Here is an 11,286-nt window from a genome sequence, read left to right on the forward strand (position 1 = left end):
ATGTTACCCAAAGAATTAGAGTAGGATGGGAAGAAAGGGGGGGTGAATCTGGAATTTTATGTGATAGGCGAATACCCCTTAGATTAAAAGAAAATTTCTATAATACAATTGTAAGGACAGATATGTTGTATGGAGCAAAGTGTTGGGCAGTCAAGAAACAACATTTCCAGAAAATGAATGTGGCAGAAATGCAAACGCTAAGATGGATGAGTGGAAAGACTAGAAAGGATAGGATTAGGAATGACGTTATCCGTAGGAACCTAGGTGCTCTCTGATCAGACTTGTAAATGGTGTAAGCATGTGAGTAGAGGGTAGTTGTACTTAACCGAAACCAGAGAAAACAAAAACGGAATCTACCTAGTTCTGTAGGAGTTCTTTGGGAAGGAACAAAAAAAAATTCATGTGTTCCATTCAAGTTGAATAGTGCTAGATTCCCTTTCTGTTAGAGTAAGCATCATCATCTATGGTGATGGTTAAAATGCTATCCAATGCTACCAGACAACTTTTTCAAATGAAAAATCCAATCTTCCAAAACTTGGCGCATGCTGTTGCATCTTTTGGATGTCTTTCTCTTCTATAGTCCTTCCATTGCACCAGCTAGAGAGAGAGTTTTCAATAGCCTCAACTGGGAAAAGTTGAAAGGTCTATAAAAGGAAGATGGATTAAGGTTTTAGGAAAGGTCGAGAATGAAGGAAAGGGTCTCTAGTTCAGTGTTCACCTTTCTTGAACTTTCATCAGGTGAGTCAGAGGCAGGCATCACGCAAACCTAACTTCTTCACATTGCTTTCATATCAGTATCATGGCAAATAAAGTTTCTTTGGAATCTATACTACCTATAAAAGAGCGAATGCCCCTTCTTTCTGGAATTTTCATTGGACATTTTTCCCCCCTTGTCCAAGCATACAATGGGCATAAAGAGGACATATATGTCATTTACTCCCACTTCAAAAACTGCCCACTTATAACAGTTTAGAAACTGCCCATGAATTATAAATAGTTTTGTCTTAGAGATACTGCCACGTGCAAATGCACATACACGTTTACTAGTAACAATTAAATGATAGAACATCCTATCTCAATATCCCACAAGCATATGGTGCATCTATAGAGAAAAAAGGCAGGTACCTGAGGCCTGCTGGAGTACATCCAATGCCAAAGAGTCCCAGACATCCTACATATCCAAGAGAAATATCTCCAATGATTAGAAAGTGTTACATTACAACTAGAAGTGAAGAAATACAATACATTATTACAAGTTCAACCAATTCAATTTTCATTAGGCACATCAAAGATGGAACTTTCATTTTTAACCCAGGATTGATCTAAGGTCCAGGAACAAACCTCTAATTTTATTATTAATTATAAAAAGAAATTACAGCCTGCATGAGGGGGATGAAGCCTTAACTCTAACCTGTACATACAATGCATGACTGCTAAGAAATAAACAGGTGTACTTGTATATAGGCATATACAATAGAGCAGAAGATTAATCTAAGGTGGTTTAGACAGGCAAATATTAAGTCACAAACATGTGTATAGACACAAGGTTTTAATAACCACCAAGTCAACAAACAAAAGATTGCTTCAAAGTTAACTTTTTCCCTAACCCAGTTGGTGACCTCCTCTCACTGGAAAATTGGTATTTTAGTACCAAACGCATACAGTAACTCTGTATCCATGAGATCCACCATTAGAATGACCAGGCAAAAATATATCCAAGCACAGTTCAGAGTATCCATCCTCCCACTTTAGAATGCTGAATTGATATTATAACTCTCCTAAAAGCAGAGTTTGGCAGTGAGACCTCCAATATCAATGAGAATTTGAGATTCTCCCTCAACAACCTTGCTCTTTTCTCCATCCCCTAACTCCAAAATCTACTTGAGCACTAGTAAGTAGACTCGGTGAAGGTTCACAAAACACATCCTAGGATTTATGCTAAACACCCCATTCCACCGAATCCTAGCATGGCTATTGGTGTTGGTTACTAATCTTAGAGAAGTTGTCATTGTTGTTTATTTTTCAGCTCTAGCCTTTGTCTGTATAGCGGAATAGCTACCGGCACATAACATCGTTTTCTCTCTTTCTGGGTTTTTCCAGATTTGCAGGTGATGCTTGTCTGCCTTGATCAGCAAACCTGACCTAGTATCCATATTGATTTATTGGTTTATTTTCTAAACAGAAGAGTTCCCAGTGTCTACCTTTTACAGGTCAACAGTGTCCCAACACAGTTATCATCAGTTAATCACAAATTCATTTTAACTTACGAAACTAACAAGGATAAAACTTCACTTGATTAGATGGAGACTTGTTATTAGGTTAAAAACAGATCAACGAATGACCTATCAAATGAAATAAAAGGGAATGAGAAAATTTAAGTCATAAATAAATTTGGACATGATAACAGTGGATTAATGACAAAAAGAAGGAACCTGATTCTTCTTTTGATAAGATTGTTGTAGACAGTGAATGGCAGTGAACGACAAGAGCTGGATATGGCAAAAAAATGGTGATATCGCTGAGTGTTTTAGGGATGGTGGCAAGGTTGAAGAAAGATTGGAGTTCCTAAATAGATGTTTAGTAGGTAGATTTGTTCACTTGGATCCTGACATTAGAGATGTGGATAAATGGGCGAGCCAAGAATGGAGAAACCAAAGCTTCTCCTGTGTACGAAGGATGGGGGCATCTTTATTTTTGTTCAGTTTTAGGTGGAAAAAAAAATGGAAGAATCCTAGCAAGGGAATGCACTGGAAAAAAGAGGAACCACAAAATCTTTATCAGTCGTTGGTCACCCAGTTTTAGAATGGAAGTATTGAAAATGAAGTACGTCTGGATCGATGTCTATGGGATACCGTTGCATGCCTAGTATACAGAGGTTTTTAGGGCCATAGGAAATGCTGTGGGAAGTTTTAAAATTTTGACTTCAGAGAAGATGGGAAAATATACAATCTGCAAGAATTCTAGTTGAGACTGAAGATGTTAGCTTGATCCCAACACTCCTGGATCTGCTTTTTCTTGAGGAAGTCTTCAAACTCCGAATTGTAGTTGCTAGCGGAGATCCACTGTTTCAACGGAAGGACCAGAAGGTGGCTAGGGAGGTCATCAAAGCTGACAATCTAAAGAAATCGCTTGTGTTCTGTAAGGCTTTGGGGGAGACGTCGAAACAAGAGATTTCTAAAGGTGAAAGGTCAGGGGCCTGCATTGTAAATTTCAAAAGTTACAAGCCCCTTGATCGAAAAGGAAATAAAGTTTCAAATTTCGGTCCAAGTGGGGCCGGTCTAAATGTGAGAAACAAATTGGATGATAAATCCACTTCAAATCAACACAATGAGTTGGTTTTGAGGGAGCTCACAAGGAGAGGAAGAGAATAGTAGGGTTTCTCACTTCATGCCATTTATATCGGATTAAGTAGTATTTATACTTCCCTCTTCACCTGCACATGGCTGAGACTGTGATGGATAACTAACTTGGAGGACGTGGCTTCCTCGTGTAACTGTAAACAAACCTGAGCAGAGGAGTCACATGGTTAATCAGGGGCTTTCTCTCGAGCATGGTTTACCTACTGAGTGTTATGGACCTGGGCTTCCTGAGCTGGGCTTAACTGATCAGCCAGCTGCCTATCAGTCCACCCCCTTCAAGAAACACTTAGTCCTCAAGGTTGATGTTGGGGTACTGATCTCATAATTTCTCATAGTCCTCCCAAGTTGCATCCTCCTTTGGTAGATTGCTCCATTCTATTAATGCTTGTTTACGAATTTATGTGCCAGTCTTTAACCCATCGTAGATCTATAATCCGCTGTGATTCTATTAGAATGTCCCCTTCGTCTGTGAACTGAGGACGTGTTGGTTGTGGCTTGATTACAGGTGCCAAGCACGGTTTCAGCAGACTGACATGGAAGACTGGGTGCAGCTTCGAGGAGGGAGGATGATCAAGTTTGTAGGCCACCTGTCCCACACGTTCAGTCACCAAGAAGTCCAAAGTATCTGGGAGCCAGCTTCTGCCAAACCCGACGTGCCACTGAAGTTTTCCAGTAGGACTGTAGTTTTAAGTAAACCCAGTCTCCAACTGAAAATTCAAGTTCCCTGTGCTTACGATCATAAGTCACCTCTTGGATGTAAGCCCGAGCTATTGTAGCTGCTGTATATGGTTGTGGTAGTGCTATGAAATGTGCATACTTGCTTAATCGGTCCACTATCACCAATATTACAGATTTTCCGACTGACTTGTGTAACCCGGTAATAAAGTCCATTGTTATGTCTTCCCAAACCACCTCTGGAATGGGTAAGGGCTGAAGTAAGCCTGCAGGGGATTGTGTACTGTACTTATGTTGTTGGCAGATGTCACAGTGAGCCACATAATCATGGATCATATGCTTCATCCCCTTCCAATAGTACTGGCCTGCTACCCTTTTATATGTTCTGAGGACTCCGGAATGTCCCCCCCATGGCAGAACCATGAAACAGTTTACGTATTTCTTTCTGATGGGCCGATTTGTTTGCTACCACCACTCAACCCTTATAGAAAAGAGTGGACCTTGTAACCGAATAGCCTGGAACCAAGGAGGGATCCTTAGCATATAAGGCTCGGATCTGGTTGCATTCCGGATCTGCTTGGGCCTCTGATTTGATGAATTCCAGTAGGGGGTAACTGGGCTTGGACAGGCCCATGAATTTGAACTCCTCTACTCTCGACAATGCATCTGGAATGGCATTTGAAGGACCCAGTTTGTACTCTATGTGGAAATCATAACCCAGTAGTTTATAGGCCCACTTCTATTGTTCTGGGATTAGAATTCGCTGCTCCAACAGATGTTTAATACTACGATGATCAGTTCGTACAACAAATTTCCATCCGAGTAGGTATGCCCTCCACTTGTGAACTGCCAGTGTGATGGCCATTAGCTCCTTTCCATAGGTTGAATTGCTTGTGCTTGAGGTGAAAGAGCTCGGCTGTAATAAGCTCAGGGCTGCCCACCTTGCATCAGAACTGCCCCAAACCCCCTTCCAGAAGCATCAGTTTCGACTATGAATCCCTTATCGAAATTTGGGAGGGCTAGGGTGGGTGGTGTAGTGAATGCCATCTTTAGAGATTGGAATGCACGTTCAGCTTGTTCATAGTAGTCGTACAAGACTACAAAAATCTCTTAGGTTTTGAACAGAAAATAAAGAAAGGAATAGAGAAAATGAGAAGAAAAAGAAGAGAGATAAAGAGGGAAAACTCGTGGAGAGGTATTAGAAAGAAGAGAGTGGTTGGTGTGTTTAAAACAGCCGCCCCACTCCTTAATTTATATACATAGTTTCCTAATTGTAAAAGAACTTTAATGCTTACATGGCAATAAAAGATAAGATTAAAATAAAACTAATCCTAGATAAGATAGAATAAAACTAATCCTACTAGGAAAGCTGATCCTAAACAATTTAAATCTAAGTACATCTTTGGGTGTCACACGAAAACACTTAATGAGGGGTCCACAATTTCCTACACTCCCCCTCAAGTTGGGTAGTAGATATTTGTCATTCCCAAGTTGCGTAGATCTTCTTCTAACTTCTTTCTTGAAACAGCCTTGGTGAGTAGGTCTGCAAGCTGCATGTCGGAGGTGATGTAGGGAAGGCATACTTCTTGAGATGTAACCATTTCTCTGATAAAATGCCAGTCCACTTCGATATGCTTAGTTCTGTCATGTTGTACTGGATTATGGGCTATATTGATGGCAGCCTGATTATCACGGTACAACATTAGGGGTTTCTCATAAACAATACCCAATTCCTCAAGTAATGATCTCAACCATAGAATCTCAGCCACACCATTTGCCATGGATCTATATTCAGCTTCAGCACTTGAACGAGAAACAACACTTTGTTTCTTACTCTTCCAGGATACCAGATTACCTCCTACAAAGGCACAATATCCAGAGATAGATCTTCGGTCATCAACACACCCAGCCCAATCAGCATCTATGTAGACTTTTATCTTCATGTGGTCATTTTTCTTGAACAAAATGCCTCTGCCTGGGGACCTCTTCAAATATGCTAATATCCTTTCAACCGCAAGGAGGTGACTAGTTCTAGGAGAGTGCATATACTGACTAACTACACTAACTGCATAACTGATGTCAAGCCATGTGAGGCAAAGAAAGAGAAGCTTTCCAACTAACCATTGAAACATAGCTTTATCTTCAATAGGCTCTCCACCCTCTGTACTAATCCTGTGGTTCTGTTCAATAGGTGTGTCCACAGGCTTAATTCCCAACTTTCCTATTTCTTCTAGCAGATCAAGAACATACTTTCATTGAGAGACAAAAATTCCATGCTTAGATCTAGCTACCTCAATGCCCAAGAAGTATCGTAGTTCCCCCAGATCTTTTACCTCAAACTCTTGATGAAGGAGTTGCTTAAGAGACTCAATCTCACTAGTATCACTCCCGGTTACTATAATGTCATCCACATACACGGCAAGCAAAGTTACAGAGGAATCCAATCTCTTAATAAACAAGGTGTGATCTGACTGAGCCTACACATATCCGAACCTATCAAGGGCTCGTCTAAATCTATCAAACCATGCTCTAGGGGACTGTTTTAGTCCATATAGAGCTTTGTTCAACCAACAAACCTTTCCCATCTCCGTACCATAAAATCCTGGAGGCAACTGCATGTAGACTTCTTCCTACAAGTCTCCATTGAGAAAGGCGATTTTAACATCCATCTGATACAATGGCCAAGAGTAACTAGCTGCAAGAGATAATAATACTCTGATAGTGGTCATCTTTGCTACTAGTGCAAAAGTTTCTAAATAGTCAATACCATATGTCTGAGTAAATCCTTTTGCAACTAATCGGGCCTTATACCTTTCAACAGAACCATCAGCATTATGTTTCACAGTGAATACCCATCTACATCCAACCGGTTTCTTTCCTTTAGGTTGATCAACTATCTCCCAGGTATTGTTTCTGATGAGGGCATCCATTTCTACTTTTATTGCATGTTTCCATTTTGGTACTTCCAATGCTTCCTGTATTGTTCTGGGAATGAGAATATCAGCAATAGATGCGAGAAAAGACTTGTAGGAGGGAGACAAATGATCATAGGATAGGAATTGAGAAATGCAATGAGCTGTGGTGCAACGGCGTTTGCCTCTTCTGGTTTCTTTTTTGTGACAACTACCAATTTCTTCTCCCACTCTTCTTTCTCACCTTTATAAGCTATTTTGACCATAGTCATAGCGTTCACCACCACTCCTATTCCCAAATCTTCCTCAGCATCAGCTTTCTCCTCTTCTTCTATGGGTTTTTCTATCATTGTTTCTACCACCTTCAATGCCAAGAATTGATGTAGGATACTTTTGATCTTCCCCCAGAGTACACCTTTCTTTCCTTCAGGAAGACAAATCAATTGCTTCTTCTTCTCTCCAAAGAACTCCATGATGACCAGAAAGCTACCTTTGTTATTTCTTCTTCTCTCTGCCACATATCTTCTCTTCTCCCCTTCCTTCTAACTCTCTCCTAGTTTGCACCGTGCCTTCCACAAAGAAATAGAGCCATTCAACTGTATCAACCCCTACCAGAAGAACCATTGCCTTCCTCACCTCCCTGATCTTCAACATTACTTTTCCTTGCACTCTAGTCTTCACAAATATTAAGCTTTTTGCTTTAGCCTTCAAGAATCTTCTCCAAATTGGCTGTTGTTCGAACTCCATTTTTGGGTTAATTCTTTGAGGTTTTCAAGGGACATCCAACTGCCAGGAAGGTGTTACTTGTGTGAAGCCATGCAGGAGAATGTGCTACATCTGTGCTTTGGTTTCTCATACTCAAAGTTCATTTGGGGATGTCTTTGGGCTGTTTCAGATCTAATATGGTGAAACCAAGGTCTCCTGCAGACATTTTTGCTTGCTGGCCTACGATGAAAGGAATTATTAAGGAAAGATGTTTTGGAGTTGTGTTCCTTTTGTCATATGTTGGGAAGTGTGGAATGAAAGAAACAAAAGGGATCTCTGAAATCATACATTGAAAAAGAGATGAATTCACTCTTTTATGTGAGAAAAGGATAATATATTGTATCCAGAATTTTAAGGGATTTCAAAGGAGGGTCTTAGTATTGGTTTTTGGTTTTTTCTTGAGTTGGATTTCAAGCAGTTAATCTTGTATTCCTCTTTCTTCTTTGATATATACTTTTTCTGAGTTGTTTATAGAGTCTAAGTTCAGGTGATTCCTTATCACCCCAGTTGATGTACTCTTCCTTTTACCAATAAATTTTTCTATTTTATTTATTACTAAAAAGAAAATGACAAAAAGAAGAGCTAGAACAGACCTTTCTTAATACAAAAGGTCGATGTAGCTCAATCTCTAGGGTATGGAATGCCCCAACCTGCAGTGGGACAAAAATACATTAGTTGCTGTGTTCAACAGAAAACCTTCATAAGAACCAAAGTTTATTTTGGAGCTGGACTTACCTTCACATGTTCATTCTCGAGGATATTCTTGCCACGTATACGTAGGACAGACCCTTCCTTGTCGTACTCTACAGCCTAGGTAGAAATTACACAAAAGGACATAAGGGAAATGAAAAGCATATTAAAACAAACAAATCACATTTTGGGATTATAGAACCTTCATTCGCAGATTACTGACAGTCGCCATTCTAAATTGCAAATATTATGGGCAAAAAACGGCCAGATAAACCTTGTAACCCATTTTATAGTGATTTAGTTTAATCTAAACCAAGAATTCTAAAGGAAATAAAGCCACAAAGGATGGAAGCAACTCTATAAATGATAGCTGAGACCATCTATTTATCCATTGCCCTGTGGATTTTGAGATCTGATTGCACTTCCTAAGAGCTGCAAACCTGGCCTAGGTGTCTCCCAGGAACTCAAGGGAGCTTCTTGCTAGCTGGTGCCGCCTGGAGTTAAACAAAAATGGAAAGTATTTATGGAGTCAAATTCTTGCAGTTGTGGTATGGAAAGCTTAGACTTAGAGGAACAAGAGGATTTTCCAAGTATCACCAGATTGCTGAGCTAACAAAATCTGTAAACTTTTGAGTTCCTGGGCTACAGCTACAAGGGAACCTGCTCAAAAGCCGATCTTCGAATGTTTGCAATCTGTAAATTTGTGGTGTAACTGATTTGAAGAGGGCTTTGTTGGGGTTGGGTTCAGTTGATTGAACCTATCCGTTCTACCAGTTTATTATCTCTAATAGAATTACCTTTTCTTTTCCAAAAATAAAAAAGAAATAAATAATGGCTGGGACATATCAGCATTTACAAAAGCTACACCTCCCTAAATGATGTCATATTGTTATTCTATCAATTACTAGGTTGCAATGCTTGACATTAGGTTCCTATCCTGTTTTACCTCAACTTTAATTTCCAACTTCAGCTTAACACGCTCTGCATCTCTTCCACCAGAAGCCATTTGCCTCACCACTTTCCTGCAACAAAATAAATGATTAAAAGGAAAAAGAAGAAAAGAAATAAATTATGAATGCCCATTATGCCATTCTAAACACAACCATTGGGATTTTATTTCAATTTTAGTGAATAGCTAAACAACCAATAAGATACAGTGTTGTGTTACAGGTCTGAATGTACAATTAGTCTGCAAGTACATACCAACATAGATGATTGAAGAAACAATGGATGATTCAGATCCTCATATAAGGTTGACAAGAATTTGGCCATTCATTCTATGGCTTATTCATAACTATACCTTTCTACTTCTTCCTTCATGTTAAGACGTTGTTCTACTCTACTCTATGCATGATTTTTCATGAATGAAAACCCTAAGGGCATCTAGTTCCTCTAAAAATTTTATATATGTTTAATTAAGTTTCTACTCTAATCTTCAGTAATACGTATTTCCCATCTCTTACGATAATTAAAGAGCCACCAGAAGCAATCTATTAAAATTAACAAAATATAAAATTCTGGGTTGCGTCTACTAAGCAAAACAAAGTTCAGAAACACATAAAGAGTTGAACGAGAGGATATACGGGTACCTGACAGTAACGGCGAATACGCTGTCGCCCTCAGCTACCAGATTATAAGCAAGCCAAAGATCATCCGACTCCTCCGGAATCATCTGCCGGCAATTAGAATATAAATTAAATTCAAAGAGTGGAGGAAAATAATCGAGGATACTGGTCTGTGTTTCCAGTGTCCTACCTTGACGCTGCCCGGTCCATCGGGAACGAGATCTTTACGAACAATCTTCATAGAGAGACCCCAGTCACGTATCTTTATGAATTCCTCGTACGATGTTGTAATAGCCGGAACTCGGAAGCAAAGAAAGGGAGCGAACTAACCAAACACCGGGCGAACAAGTGATTTACAGACGCTATTTTTGTGCTTGTTCTTTGCAAACTTGTTCTTTTACATTCTTTTGTGAACTCGGGAGAAATATTTCTTGCAGTATTTGATCTAAAGAAGCAAAAGACTTCTACGTGGCTGACAGTATTTGATCATCAGCCAAATCTAGTATCGGAGGGAACGTGACTCCCAACCTTCAAAGTATCGATACTAAAAACCTTGCATTCTAAAAATTAATTTTTATATAATTATATATATTTATATTTATTTATTAAAAAAAAAAGGATCCCGTAATTCAAAAGATATGGTAATATGGTATGATACGTCGGGTGTATCTTATCAAAATTTTGATCTTTGGTCATTATTCACTACGTGATTCATGCGTGTAAATGTATGGACTTGCTGAATAAAAATTGAAATTGAAGAAATTTCATGATTTAAAAGTTTCAATTATTTTAAATTTTGTATTTATTGATTTTAATAATTAATAAGCACATTTAAAAATTTGTACTACAAATACAAATATGAGGGGGATTGTAGATGTCAAATTATAGGAGAGATGGGGAAGTTTAAGGCCCTGTTTGATGATTAAGTGATTAAGTGTCTTTTAAAAGAAGTATTCGTATCATAAAAGTACTTATTTTAACAATCACTTAAGGCTGTTTGGTAGCCCACCTTCTAAATCACTTATTATGTTTTTAAGCATTTATTGGGGTGGGGATGTTTGCTAAGTTATTTTTCCCATAATTACTTATATTGACACAAATGACAATTTTAGCCCTCACTTTACTCATACATATATACAATGCTTTTCACATGTTATATTATACATTTTAACTGAGAGTCCACATGGACCCACACGTGAATCGCCATGTTGACCCAATTAATAATAATAATAATAATAATAATAATAATAACAATAATAATAATAATAATCAAAAGACACAATTCATCTTCTTCACCTTTCGAGTTGATAAACCAAAACC

At 38.8% G+C, this 11,286-nt stretch overlaps 1 protein-coding gene across 1 annotated transcript in view; it reads right to left on the reverse strand.

The window, feature by feature from the left end:
• PEL1 (Eukaryotic release factor 1 (eRF1) family protein) overlaps positions 1 to 10,512 on the reverse strand; it is a 79,192-nt gene extending 68,680 nt beyond the window's left edge. The window contains exons 1-6 of the mRNA XM_010248075.3: positions 10,157 to 10,512; positions 9,991 to 10,073; positions 9,348 to 9,423; positions 8,447 to 8,521; positions 8,305 to 8,361; positions 1,126 to 1,171 (exon numbers count right to left, since the gene is read on the reverse strand). Coding sequence (XP_010246377.1) covers positions 1,126 to 1,171; positions 8,305 to 8,361; positions 8,447 to 8,521; positions 9,348 to 9,423; positions 9,991 to 10,073; positions 10,157 to 10,207 — 388 coding nt within the window. The 5' untranslated portion in view covers positions 10,208 to 10,512. The remainder of the gene's footprint in view (positions 1 to 1,125; positions 1,172 to 8,304; positions 8,362 to 8,446; positions 8,522 to 9,347; positions 9,424 to 9,990; positions 10,074 to 10,156) is intronic.
• Between the last annotated feature and the right edge of the window lie 774 nt (positions 10,513 to 11,286).

The sequence above is a fragment of the Nelumbo nucifera genome, chromosome 3, assembly GCF_055504915.1.
Source record: "Nelumbo nucifera cultivar China Antique chromosome 3, China Antique-T2T, whole genome shotgun sequence".
In the NCBI taxonomy this organism is placed as follows: domain Eukaryota; kingdom Viridiplantae; phylum Streptophyta; class Magnoliopsida; order Proteales; family Nelumbonaceae; genus Nelumbo; species Nelumbo nucifera.